Raw genomic sequence first — 14,728 nt, forward strand, 5'->3', positions numbered from 1 at the left:
AGGAAAAAAAAGACCACGAATGTGACACTGATATAAGCACAGGGAATTGCAGGAAACGTGAACGTTATCTGCTGCTCTTTACCAGGAATATGAAATCCCTGAACTGCTGACAGCGCACAAATAGAAAAAAAAACCCCGACTGTGACACTGATATAAGCACAGGGACATGCACAAAACGTGAGCATTATCTGCTGCTCTTTACCAAGAAAAAAGCAATCCCTGAACTTCTCACACCGTACAAATAGAAAAAAAAAGACCGCGAATGTGACACTGATATAAGCACAGGGACATGCACAAAACGTGAACGTTATCTGCTGCTCTTTACCAGGAAAATGAAATCCCTGAACTGCTGACACCGCACAAATAGAAAAAAAGACCACGAGTGTGAGACTGATATAAGCACACGAACATGCACAAAACGTGAACATTATCTGCTGTGCTTTACCAGAAAAATGGAATCCCTGAACTTTTGACACCGCACAAATAGAAAAAAAAAGACCAGGAATGTGACACTGATATAAATACAAGGACATGGACAAAACGTGAACGTTATCTGCTCCGCTTTACCAGGGAAATGAAATACCTGAACAGTTGTCACCGCACAAATAGAAAAAAAGGCCACGAATGTGACACTGATATAAGCACAGGCACATGCACAAAACGTGAACATTATCTGCTGCTCTTTACCGGAAAAATGTAATCCCTCAACTGTTGACACTGCACAACTGACGAAAAAGAGCACGAATGTGACACTGATATAAGCACAGGACATGCACTGAACCTAAACATTATCTGGTGCACTTTACCAGAAAAATGAAATCCCTGGACTGTTGAAACGGATGTGACATTGATACAAGCACATTGACATGCACAAAATGTAAATTTTATCTGCTGCTTTGTACCAGAAAAATAATATTCTTGAATTGTTGACACTGCACAATTAGCAAAAAAAGCATGGTTGATCCCTCCGTCGTAGGAGTCGGTATAACAGGAAAATGAACCGTGCCTTCATAGGAGTACAGTTGATTGTTTATTGTACATTGATGTGTGAGAGCTTGCACAATATCTATCGGTGTTTGGCAGCTATAGCACCGCGCGGCGTGGATGCACCGATATTGGCGCCTGGTGAGTCGTGACACGTCTCCATTCCGAACACTATGCCGAAGATCATGATTTCACCCTTGCGGTAGCTGAAGTAGTTAATATGCGCCTGGGCACAGCATATGCTGATTTCCGCGTAAACATGGCATCAGCAAGCACATAACACGGGTACTCGATATGCACTCATTCAAAGCGTCGTCTTTTGAGGAGAGAAATGCCAAGATGTGCGCTCTACGGCTGTGCTCATGCATATACCACACAGTGCCTCAGGAAGTTGAAAGGCACAGTTTTTAGCTTGAGACGTGAAGGCGGAAAGGCGATCCGCATGCCGCTGGCGTCTTTCGCGCTAAACCGAAAGCTGAAACTACCGAAGGGCTCACTGTCGGCGCTCGTTAGTGTGATGATGCAGTACTTCACTTCACCGATCACAGACGGCGACACTCTACCCCCCCCCCCCCCCGCCAACCTAGGTCACTGTGACAGGGAGAAGGTGTGAGATACACAAGGCGCGTTCGTGAAATTCTGTGCATGAGCGTCCGTAGCGCACTGTGTACAGCGCCAGAAACCTATCGTCGCGGACCGAGAGGTCCTGGGTTCGACTTCCAGGCATAATAGTTCCTCGATTTCACCCCATTGCGAGCGCGTGAGAGCATCCCGCCAAATCTGCGCTTCTTGCCGCTAGGGACACCTTCGCCCGGGCAGCAGAGTTACGTCTGCACGGAGCCTATAGTCTAACCGTGATTTCTCACGGTACGAGCGGGGAACGCGGCGTGACAGCCAGGCGAGCGTCGCAGAGCTATTTCTGAATATGGATGGATGCATGCAAGAAAAAAGTCAGTTTTGCCTGAAGGGCGAATCAACGAATGCGATGGCAATAACTTGGAATGTAACGGGAAGGACGGCAAGCAGCTAGAAACTTGCTAAGCGCTGCTCAAGCACGAAAGACGCATGAAAAGAAAACACAAGGCGAGTGCAAACTATGTCAGAGTTCGACACTTGAAGCGCTCTACTCAAACACAAAGAATGAGGCACGAAAAGAACTTAGGACGAGCGCGAACTGTCACAATTGTTACTTCAACTAACCCCTACATTGGCTCTTTAGCTAGCAGCCCTACTGCAAAAACCAGCGCCATCCCAGTACCCCCAGCGTGATACCAGTACGTTTGGTTTTGGCACTGGGTCGCACTGGGTCGCACCGGGAACACTGGTATACGCTTGGTTTCACTGGGACTCCAGCGAACGCACTGGGAAAGAGCTGGGTCGCACTGGTGTCGGCACTGGATTTGCCGCTGTGACGCTGGCGCTCACTGGGAAGCGCTGGAGACGCTGGAATTCTCACTTGCGTGTGCTGGCACATACTGGAGCCTGCACTGTTTCTGCCAGTGCCGCGCGCTGCTTTCAGTATTGTGCGCGCCGGAATGCTTTGGTATCATTCAATATGTAATGTTTGATTCGATGGTACCGCTAATGCTATCCTAACGGGTCCCAAACATGTGTCACAAATTCTACCGTGGTAGAGAAAGACGATGAGATGCGCAGGAATCGCAGCCATGGCGGCGAGTGTTCCACACTCGCCGCCATGGCTGCGATTGGCGCAGACTAACACTCCTAGGTTTAAATCAACATATATACCTCAGAAAGTGGACGGGAGGATGACCGCCGCCGTAGCTCAGTGGTAGAGCATCGGACGCGTTATTCGAAGGTCGCAGGTTCGGTCCCTGCCGGCGGCAAGTCATCTTTTCGTCCACTTTACTTTCTTCACATTTATATTCTAAATACTACAGATAACACCCGCTGTACTTTCCTTGGCGTTACTGTCTGTCAGTTCTCATTAATATTGTGTCTAACAAAGATAAACGAGCCCTTGAAAAATCATCTGCTCTCCTTCATTCACAGCGAGGGTCTCGTCCTGGCAGACTTAATGCCTTCAGGTAGTATGCGAGAGATTATCGGTCAGCTGCCAACTCGTATAAAGATCACGTGCTACGTGACGCCAACAGGCAACAAAGAGTGTTCCACACTCGCCGCCATGGCTGCGATTGGCGCTGACTAACACTCCTAGGTTTAAATCAACGTATATACCCCAGAAAGTGGACGGGAGGATGACCGCCGCCGTAGCTCAGTGGTAGAGCATCGGACGCGTTATTCGAAGGTCGCAGGTTCGGTCTCCGCCGGCGGCAAGTCATCTTTTCGTCCACTTTATTTTCTTCATATTTATATTCTAAATACTACAGATAATACCCGCTGTACTTTCCTTGGCGTTATTGTCTGTCAGTTCTCATTAATATTGTGTCTAACAAAGATAAACGAGCCCTTGAAAAATCATCTGCTCTCCTTCATTCACAGCGAGGGTCTCGTCCTGGCAGACTTAATGCCTTCAGGTAGTATGCGAGAGATTATTGGTCAGCTGCCAACTCGTATAAAGATCACGTGCTACGTGACGCCAACAGGCAAAAAAGAGTGTTCCACACTCGCCGCCATGGCTGCGATTGGCGCTGACTAACACTCCTAGGTTTAAATCAACATATATACCCCAGAAAGTGGACGGGAGGATGACCGCCGCCGTAGCTCAGTGGTAGAGCATCGGACGCGTTATTCGAAGGTCGCAGGTTCGGTCCCTGCCGGCGGCAAGTCATCTGTTCGTCCACTTTACTTTCTTCACATTTATATTCTAAATACTACAGATAACACCCCCTGTACTTTCCTTGGCGTTATTGTCTGTTAGTTCTCATTAATATTGTGTCTAACAAAGATAAACGAGCCCTTGAAAAATCATCTGCTCTCCTATTTTCATGATATACGTGATAAGTGAAATCACGGTCACTTTTAATGTTTCCCTGTCGAATGTGGAGAAAAAGATCTTAATAACCAAAACCAGCCAACACTGATCATTTTGCTTTCTAGCACGCTCTTTTTTTTTATTCATGCAGTGCCAATAACGTCGTTAATTTTTGCGGAGCACCTAGCAGCAATGAATGCACATTTTCTGCATGCTGCGCATATATATCAGTTTTGCATCCGTGATGTGTTGCGGTAATGACTTCATATTGTAACGTTTATAAGTCTCGAGGCGTCGGTCTAAACATACAGAGCAAATCGTTACATCGCCGTGCAGTTGGCAAGAAGTAAATGAGCTCTGGCTTGCGACCTCTCCCAACGGAGGCCAGAAAAACAGCCGTCGTTCGATATCGCCATACCGGAAACGTATCGCGGGCAATTCTTGCACTTCCACTTACTTCAGCTATACGTTAGGTAACAGTTAAAAAGGTTCCGAGGCCAAAATGCAGAAACTTCAACCATCGCAACTCATCTGCGCCGAGATCGGTCCTACCCAGTGCAGCCATAGAGAAAGGGAAATTGGCGAAGAGCGGACACTCATCGATAAGAGGATCGAGCTCTCCCCGCCACCTCGCCCAAACAGCCTTCGAGATTTTCGCGTCAAATCATAGGCACCGTGATCCCGAAGAACGCAAGCTGTCATAAGGGACGTTCAGGTGGCGCAAGTAGCGCAAAAGAAAACAAATAAAGAGAGTTGTGTAACGTAAATGCGTAGCTTTTAAAATGTTTTTTGTTTGTTTACTGTACGTGTGGAAACATTTTCTTGCACAATGAACTGAGAATTCGCTAAAAAAACATTGTCACGTGCATCGCCAACTGGCGAACGCGGGAACGGAAATCTACAGATCTGCCAGAACAGAACAGATATGGAAGGAGGTATGCAAGGGTGTGCTTTTGTACGCAATGCCTTGGCGGGTTGGGGTATGCTTAGGTTTGGTTGGCTGCTGTATCGGAAATATAACGGCTGCGCGTATTGGGTTTTGGGCGTTTGCTTTCTCTTCTCGTCGCGGCAGTGCGACCGCTGCTGACCGTGTCACCTGCTGAGCCTGAGCAACGGACGACGGCACGATGCGAACCCACCTTTCTGTTCTCTCTGAGCGCTGCGTAGTAGACTCAGCAGCGTCGACCTTTGCCGATTTAAGTGTGCGCGCGTAGCATGCTTAGCGCACGTACTTGCCTAGTAGCCACGCGTGAAAGTTCAGGCGCGAGGCGCGCTGAAGGAAGCGAGAAGTGTCGACCTTTGTGGAATTAGTTACGTACCAATTGTGAGTCGTTGCTACTTTTTTGAAAGCGAAGTGGGTTAAAGTTAAATAAAATGAAAAGCATGTAACGTATGATCCCGAGACCTAAGGTTTTGGTATTGTTAACGCGTTGTGGTCGTAGCGAGGCACTCCACACGAGTGAAAAGAGTTCTCGGTGATGGTTATTGTGTGTGTGGCTTGCTTATATTGCAAAAGAATATTCGGAAGCACGCTTCTGGGAAACTGCGCAGCAAGTTCGCTTGTGCAAGGGCCAGGGCAAGTAAGCCTAAGCTATGCATGGCGTGGGTAGCTCGAGTTACTTGTTAGAAGACGCGCCAATGGTTAATACCCACTCTTTCAGAATTAGGTGCATTTTAAACGATGATGAAATGTCGATGATTCACCGAAATTGTCATTTTAGTAGCGTTGTTTTTGCGAACGACGTCGCATTTGCATAACTCAGGGCAGTCGTTTTAGTTGCATATTCGGTCTCTGCCAATGACGCCAAAATACCTTCGTATGCTGGAACTATGGCACCGATATGACTCTAAATATTCTTTTCAGGTGTTCAGTGGTCGGCCGTACAACGTCTACTGTTGTGTGGCGTGGTGCAGTAACAACGGCCACACTTGCAAGAAGCCCGGAACGAGCTTCTTTCGCATCCCACAGGACAACAGCTGAGCCCCGATGTGAAGTGTTTTATTGTAGTGCAGTAATTTCAATAGGAAAACATGCTGTGTATTAGTGCAGATCTTTAAAATGAATTGCATACGACTGTTTTTGAAAGTATGATTTATTGAGTTTCGATTGTTGTGATGGTGTCCAGGTTGTAGTATATAAAAAATTAGGTAATTGGACAATGCCACACAAGCGTAAGAAAAACTGCAGAAAAAATTCTCAGCAATGATCTCGCATAAGTGACATCAGCACAAGCTCATGTTGTGGCAAATTCTGGTAACAGTACTACCGGGTTGTGTAGGTGTGTTTTTGCAGGTAATTTTTACGAAGCAGCTCATGTAGTATTCTAAAAACTCACAGGTTGACGGCATGGCTAGAATATGTTGGAAGAGAGGACCTCTGGAGAAAGTCGATGAAATCGCTTCGCAACTACACAGTTTGTAGTGATCATTTCAGGCAGCATGACTTCATGAATGCTGAGCACAACAGTCTTACAAAACTTGCTGTACCCTCCGTCCCTCCTCCTACGCAAGGTAAGCAAGGGACATCTTCATGTTGTGCGGTTGGATGCTCAATGCGTACCTGATATTGCTTAATCGTACGTAGCATATACATTGTGTGCTTAACAAGTTGAGTAGCACAGATGTACCGAGTACTGGATAAAAAGTAATGTTCAGCAGGTGCTAGTTGCGCATGAGCAGTAGTCGTATAAGTTCCCGAACGCCGGTCTTAATTATGTTTGCTACTTATGGGAGTTACAAATGAGTCTGTAGGTGGTGGGCATCTTGCAGCTCGAAAAACCACATTTTTCAGCTGCCTGCTGTAGTTGTAAAATGGTGGTGAATTGCGAGGGTTTAGAAGAGATAGTTATGTGTATGAACAGAAATGTAATCATGGCGCTCTTTAGATAACTAATGTTTCGGCAGGTGGTGCGCCTCTCGTATCAACAAGTGGTAGTGGCCGTGATAGTGTTGTGCGAGTGTGTTAGTACGAATTATTAATTATTTTATTCAGCGCCGTTCAATGTGGCCTTTCGCTGACTGCTTTTTTTCTGCAGGTGCTGATCCTATCGCCACCCAAAGTGTAGGTGAAGATGAAATAGTTGTTGACAGTGAGTACTAGCAATGTATGTTTGTTGTTTTGTGAAATGATGTTAAATGATGTATGTGTGGCTGACATGTAATTTTTTGTGCAGGTGCGTGGGTTGCGGCATCGCTGAAAGCAGACGGCTATGAAGTTATTGTAGATGGTAAGTTACTGATAAATTAATTTAATTTTTAAACTGACGTGTGTAATGATTCACGCCATTCAATGACTGTTCTTCCTGTAGGTGGGGAGTCTTTGTCGTCGCCATGTGAAACTGGCCAAGAAAGCTGCGCTGGCAAGTACTTGTGAGAGATATGTGATACATTCCATGGTTGAGCCACTGAGTGACACTATTTATTTTTTTTTGCAGCAGATGGGTCTCTCTCATCGCTCTTGGGTTCTTCGTCGGAAACATGCCTTGGTGAGTGCTTGCGAGAGAATCCAGATTTCTGTTGTACATGAGCACTGATTTGAAACTTTTGAATGACACTTCCTTGCTTTCTGCAGCTGGCGGGCCTCGTACCTCCCCATGTACCATGTCAGAAGCTGTCCTTCGTAAGCACTTGGCATAGATTCGCAATTGCTATCATGAAAGAGCAGTCATTTGAACCAATGGAATGACACTCTGTTTGTTTGTTCGTTTTGCAGCTGATTCCCTAGTGCTTCAACCTCGGCTTCGTCTGAAACGTGCCTTGGTGAGTACTTGTGAGATATTCGCATTTTCTCTTTCGAAAGACAAGTAATTTTAACCCTTTGAATGACACTTTTTTGCTTTGTGCAGGTGGTGAGCCTCGCGAATCAACACCGGCTTCGTCTGAACCGTGCCATGGTGAGTACTTGAATCACTAACTATTCCTGTCATGAGAAGGCACTTTTTTGAACCATTGAAATGAGACGTTTTTTGGTGTTTTTTTTTATTTCCAGCTGGTGGGTCTCGTACATCGTCCGGCACTACCTGCACTGGTAACAGTGAGTAGAACCTGTAAATGTTTATAGCCGCAAAGCAATTTTCAAATCTTTACTGCAGTTATTGAGGCCTTCGTTACTACATAATTTTCATGAAGGCTGCAGTGCCTCTGCTTGCTCTTTAAGGATATGCAGAGCTTAGTCGCTTTGCTAAAAAAAGGAAACATTTGCGTTGATAATTTGTGTGGACTTGCATGCCATTCGTGCATAAATTCAGAAGTCAAGTGTTGGGGAACATGCATTTTGTTATCGTCGCAGCATGAATAATGGGCACTTATCGTAACTGCCATCCCAGGCGATGTAATGTTCACAATTAATGGTTCATGTATTTCAAGTTTTAACATGGTTCATTACCTAATGGTACTTGGCTGTCTCTTGTTCATACAGTAGTGTATTGTGCAATGTAGTGTCTCCAGAAATGTAACGTCTCATCACGCACTACTTCTCTGTATTCCTGTTATATTGATTTTAAGCATTTCCCGTGGCAGCTCCCTGCGGAGGAATGAAGTCACCGTCGTGGAAATTTCGTCGCACCATCAAACGCCTGCAGTCATGGGTCGCCTCATGCCGCAAGACCATTGAAAGGTTTCGGAACAGCAGAGGGAGCTACATCCATCAATTGCCAAGGCCTTGGGTGTCGTTCGTCCTTTCGTGACCGAAGAGGTCTTCAATCTCCTTGATGCACATGTGCGAGTAATGAATAGGGGTCAGGAGAAAAGTTTTCCGGCATGGCTAAAGAAATTTGCATTACGCTTAAACTTCAGGGGCCGAAGAGCATACCGCGTTCTAGCGCCCATTTTTTGTCTGCCTACGCAGCGCTCACTGAGGCGTTGGTTAGGAAATATTCGAATGTCACCAGGCGTGATTCCAGGGGTTATTGGGTGTGTGTCAGCTTGTATGCAGACATGGGACAAGCGCGACAGGGTGTGTTCACTCACATTCGATGAAGTGATTTTGAAAAAGAACTTGTCCTATGATGTAACTCAAGAACTTTGCAAGGCTTTGCTGACGATGGAACAGCTCGAACGCCAGATATCGTTGGGAGAGCTATGGTTGCCCTTCTCGCTGGTTTTTCTAGGAGGTGGATCCAGTCAATCGCATTTACAATAGGACACGTATCTACGCCAGCAAGTGTTACGAAGGACTTGCTTGTCTCAATTATAAACCTTGGACAGGTCGGAATCGCAGTCAAATGTTTAATTTGTGACCAAGGAGCCTCAAACGTTGCCCTTTCTCATATGCTTGGATTACAATTCAACGTCCTCATTTTGAGGTTTCTGGTGAAAGGGTGTACTTTGTTGTTGATGTGCCACACCTAATCAAAACCACGCGAAACAACCTGCAAGCACACAAGTTGTTCATAGGAGATGAAGTTATTGAGTGGTCACACATTGAGGTCCTTTATAAGTCTACTCACGAGTTGCGGTTTAAACTCGCGCCTAAGCTGACCGAGAGGCACGTCTACTAGAAGCTTTTTTTTAAACATGAAAGTAAGCAGAGCAGTACAGTTGTTAAGTGCATCTGTTAGTGGGGCAATCGTGGCACTGGTATACGCAAAGGAGCTCCCCGCAGCAGCTATGGCTACAGCCCATTTCTGTGAGCTTATGGATAAAGTGTTCGACTCACTCAACAGCTCACCTCCCAAAAAAATGCACAGAAGTGTCGTTATGCCATTAGGAGAAATGACGAGCTGGTAAACTTTCTGCGAGACCAACTCGCGTGGATCAGATCCTGGATATTCAGTGGGAGATGTCAGCCACAGACTATTATTGGGTGGCAAATAACAATCGAAGCCGTTCTTCAGTTGTGGCAGGATCTCTCCACAAACTGCAACTTCTTCTATCTTCTAACTCCTCGGCTGCAGCAAGACGCTTTTGAAAATATTTTTGGGCATATCAGTCAAAAACAGGGATGTAACACCAAACCTAATGTTGCGCAGTTCATTGCTGGATTAAAGCATATATGTGTACAGAAGGCCTTCAAACTCTCGGAGAAAGCTAATGTTCAGCAACACGACTGTGAACTGCTGCAGGGGTTACCCTTTTCACAGAATAGTTCATCTTTGCTGGACAAGGTTGAACATGCTGGGCCTGACCTGTTTCCCTCTGTTGATGACATTTATATTCTAGCACAAGATATCAAATCTAACATTAGTCACGACTCTGCAGCATACTATCTTTCTGGTTTCTTGGTCAAGAAGTTCCTGTAAAGGTCCTTGCACAATTGTTCATGTACGGAGTTGCTTAAAGACCATAACGACACATTGGCGGGACCCCACCAGTATTTTACAATGCTTAAAACATAACATCTACCCAGTAAAGTATTTGGGAATCTGACTGTACCATCACAAAGAGCTTTTTAATATGTTAAGCTGCTTGACACACACTTTTTAGCAATGATTGAGTCCACGGCAAACCTCCCAGGGGTCTGCAGTGTTCTGTATGCACATTTGTCACAAATAGAGAACATGGATATTTGTTCGGGTAAATGCAAGGAGAAATTTTTAAAGATGTTCTGTCACGTTCGCTTGTGCTGCTACATAAAATTTATCAACCGTAACCTAGATAAGGTGAGGTATCAGTCCGTTTCTGGCACTCAGCTGGAGAAGTTCAAGGGTAGTGGTGTCGGCCATCTAGTGCTGAATGAAGGCTAACGAGTGCCTAATAAACACATTATAATATAATCAGGTTATTAGTCAAAATGTATTGCCTTAATGTAAGGAATGTTTAACATTCTTTGTGTGCTATTGTGCTGGGATCCAGCTTGTTTCTGTTATAGGGCTGTGAAAATTTGAGAAGTTGTGCTTGACTTGCGTCATTTCATTTACCTTCACTGAAGGTACATGTCGGCTTCTCTTGTCTTTGAATCTGTTCTTCTTCGGTGCTGGGCGGGAAAGCTTAAACAAGTAGTGGTGCGTGACATCCACCATTAGTCATTTGAACTATATGTAATACGTTGGAATGTACCGTGTTAAGGAAGGTAGCTTGCGTAAAATATGTCCTGTTTATTCATGAAATGTTTTGACACTATGTCCCTCGTTATTAGTATGCAGTTTGGTTCTGCTACCTGAACCGTATGGAATACATTGGAATGTAGCCTATTGAGGTAGGTAACTTGCATAAAATATGTCCTGTTTACTCAAATGTTTTCAAATATGTCCTGTTTACTCAAATTAGCATGTAGTTTGGTTCTGCTACTGTGGTCTTGAAAGCTCGAAAAAATCAGTGGAGACTTGCGTCTCCTGTCAGTTTATTTTGAGGTGTCAAAGTACCGAATGTTCAGATGTAACGTACTCAAAGGAGATTGTGTTAATGCAAGAAATGAATTGCTACGTTCATCCCGCGTTGGCAACAGTTCCGGTTGTGGCACTCACTTTTAGAGGTTCAAAGGCAGTGGTGCATGCAATGCATAATTATTTCCAGTTTACTTTATGCTGTATGGTTTGTTTAATCCAGCTTATGAAAAGGAACTCGCTACTACAGCGACTATGGCTGCGTGCACATAACTGTAGGCGTGTGGACAAATTGTTCGACTCTGTAAACAGGTAGTTTTCCTACCTTCTCCCCCTTTTTGTAGAAATATATCTGTATGGTCAGTACGCATTCAAGAAAGGTGATTACAAAACTAGAACAGTTTCTGCAGGATGTCATAACATCCAGTTTAATTCAAACTGCATGTCGTGTTAACATTTGGGTACTAAACGTATTGCGTTCAGTCTTCATGTTTGCAATGCGTTCACATTTGTTTCCGTGGCGTTTACAAATCTGTTCGTTTCCGGCACACGGGGGCAAAAGTCCGACAGCACTTGCTGATGTGTACTTATTTTTATTTTGTGCTCGATAATTATGTGCACAAATCGTTAAGCATAAAGTCTACATGCTACGTACGATTAAGCAATACCAGGTGCGCATTGGGCATTATACCACACCGCATGGACATCCAACTTGCTTGCCTTATGTAGGAGGAGGTACGGAAGGTACAGCCGCTTTTGTAAGATTGTAGTGCGTAGCATTCATGAAGACATGGTGCACGAAATGACCACTGCACGCTGTAGTTGCGCAGCAATTTGATCGACTTTTTCTAGAGGTGATACAACACTGCTACATCGAAGCGATAAACTTTGGTGCAAGAGCTTGCACGATAACATTTTCTATGGGCGTGTTGCCGACAAAACAGAATTGCGCACGTTCATTAGCCACCGCAGATGTTTAAGCAGATGGTTTGCGTCTGTACATGGCACAATGCAACATGCTTAAAGTAGTGTTGCGTTAACTGTTTAGCTACAGTGGATCCTTGCAAGTGTCGAAGCAATGAATGCTTCAATCATTATTATTTTTTTAATCCTTGCGAGTTTCGAAGCAATGAATGCTTCAATCATTATTAGTATATTTTTTTTCACAGTTAGTTTTGCAACACTACATTACTGCACCTTGCGTTGCCTTAAGGTACTGTGGCAAGATGTCTTTTTTTTTCAACACTTGCTCACCTGTGGGATCCGAAAGAGTCTCTGGTTTCACGTAAACAACCGAATAGTGCTGCGGTTATCACTAACCGTTCATTTAAATCTGCAAATGCGAGGTTTTCGTGTACCTGTGCGTGCACCTTTTCAATCGAAATGGCCAATACTGACTCTTGGAACGCATTTGCATTTCAAATCCGCATGAAACCTTTGTTGACTTTATTGTTGCCAGGCATGTTCATCTTGGAGCATTATCTCCCGTGCTCATGGGGTTGGTATGACCACGTCTGTTGTAGATATGCCGCAGAGTGTTAGGCATTGCCACTTTACTGTAGCTCTGTTACTCTTGCATTAGTGCGAACATAGCTTTGTGTGCCCAATGTACAACAAAGCATTATCAACAAGGTTTCTTGCATCAAATTAACCTCTGGGGACCTCGACATTGTTTCTGCGTGCAATACCTAGACTTTAGTTCATAGTACGTGAACATTGCCCACAAGTGTTGCGGTCAAATCCTTGCACGGTACGAAGCTGCAGAGCGCTTGCATGCAGCCTATTCCAAGTGTCCTCAATGTTTGGATACACATGCACTTTTAATTGCTTCTGCGTAAATGAGAGCAGGTTCAACAAAAACGGGGGCCTTTATAGATTGTGTGCTAATTGCAGCTGTTTCTGTAAATGACTACAAACGTGACTACAGACACTGAAACTTTAATGGTCTAAGTGTTGGTGTAGCTGCTATGTTCAAGAATGTGTGTGCTATCCTATAGTCTGTTTTGCTGTGGTGGCTATTGATCTTATGTCGAATGTTTTTCTTAAATGGTTGCACATCTGCAAAGACCAACAATTTTGAACGAGTGTTCCACTTTAAAGCATGTTTTTTGCAGGTGGAAATATGTAACGTTATGTCTCCTGGCTTGCGCAAGCAAAGCTTTTGCATATGAACTTTGTACTAACATCCGTTCTAAAAATGTTACCTCAACCGCCTGTCAACACACTGACATGTGTGTGCTGCATAGAGTGTGAGATCACTTGTAGTGCCTTTTTATATCGGGATAAGTCTGTCGTCATGGGGCATTGTCACTGATAAATGTGACAGAAGAACCAGAACAGGGCCTACTTGCAGATAGCTAGAATGTGCAGCACTCTACTCAGAGAGACAAACAACATAACCACAAGTGTGTGTTAGGTATACAAACTGTTCATTTCAGCTTGCGTGCCTAGTGGAAACGTATTCATGCAACTTTATGTTTCGCATGTACCATTCTCTGCACAACAGTGCAAATGTCGCACACGGCATATATTTTTTTTTATGTTGGAAGGTTTGCCTTGTTCTCAAGCGCAAATATCTCTAAGTTACTTTCATGCACCACATGTTTATGACATATAAACCAATTGTTTTTGCAAACATTTTGGCACATGTACTTCTTTTAGCTACCTTCTGTATTGATTGGGCTGCTTCGGATATCTTTCGTTCAGTTTGTATTGCACTGTGTGTCTTTGAAAACGTCCGTATTACAAAATAAAGCATTTCTCCATTCTCTGTGCTTGTCTTGTATGCTTTCGTGCTTACTCAATAGCGTGTATGCACGTGATCTGAAAAGAAAAACAAAAAAAACAAATCCTCGCTAAACATTGCCTCAGTGCAAATGAACGCAATATGCGAGCGGGAGGGACACTTGCACGCACTGCACCACGTCAGAACTTTTAAACTGCGCGCGCTTTAAACCAAAACCGGAAACTCGCTGCACCATGTCCTAAAAAAAATTTTACGCGCGCGGAACCAAAACCAAAACTCGCGAAGGCTGCATGGCCACTGGTGCACGAGACTAAAAAGCCACTTAAACATCGCCCAATGTTAGCGCTGTAAGCATGCTTCATGTTGACTACCTTGTGCTGCCGACCAAAACTAGCGCCGTGGTGTACCCAGAAATTCCCTAGTCAAATTGACGAGAGCAACGAGAGGCCGATTTGAAACTTGAAGTTAGAGGCACTTGATGGCGTGTCTCCTTTAAAGATTTTGTTTACCTGTGTCATGCTTTGTTGTGTTACCTCGCGAGTGTTCGCTTAGGAGTGACTGAGATTGCTAAGACTACCAGCAGCCTGAATTACGACGTCATCGACTCTGCTGTCAGTTTGGATGAAGCGCGAAAGACAGGGACAGAAAAGACACAAGTAAAACCACTCATACTGCGCTACGTGTGGGTTGTTGAACCAGCTAGCCAACAAGTTCACTCTTCGTGGTATCAGTGGTGTTCCGATCCTTGTTAAGCTTCGCCGCTGCACAGTGGCGTTATCCGAAGAAAACTAAACGTCTCGCTGTGAAGCTCTAGCCCTTCGTGGCCGAGAAGGGTTCGCT

At 44.7% G+C, this 14,728-nt stretch overlaps 1 protein-coding gene across 1 annotated transcript in view; it reads left to right on the plus strand.

Moving 5' to 3' along the window:
* The first annotated feature begins 6,327 nt into the window (after window positions 1-6,327).
* Window positions 6,328-14,728, plus strand: part of LOC119388941 (uncharacterized) — a 59,393-nt gene continuing 50,992 nt past the window's right edge. Inside the window, exons 1-5 of the mRNA XM_049415307.1 lie at window positions 6,328-6,391; window positions 6,916-6,969; window positions 7,054-7,107; window positions 7,726-7,773; window positions 7,869-7,871. Of these exons, the coding sequence (XP_049271264.1) occupies window positions 6,328-6,391; window positions 6,916-6,969; window positions 7,054-7,107; window positions 7,726-7,773; window positions 7,869-7,871 (223 nt within the window). The remainder of the gene's footprint in view (window positions 6,392-6,915; window positions 6,970-7,053; window positions 7,108-7,725; window positions 7,774-7,868; window positions 7,872-14,728) is intronic.

Source organism: Rhipicephalus sanguineus, chromosome 4, assembly GCF_013339695.2.
Source record: "Rhipicephalus sanguineus isolate Rsan-2018 chromosome 4, BIME_Rsan_1.4, whole genome shotgun sequence".
NCBI lineage: Eukaryota > Metazoa > Arthropoda > Arachnida > Ixodida > Ixodidae > Rhipicephalus > Rhipicephalus sanguineus.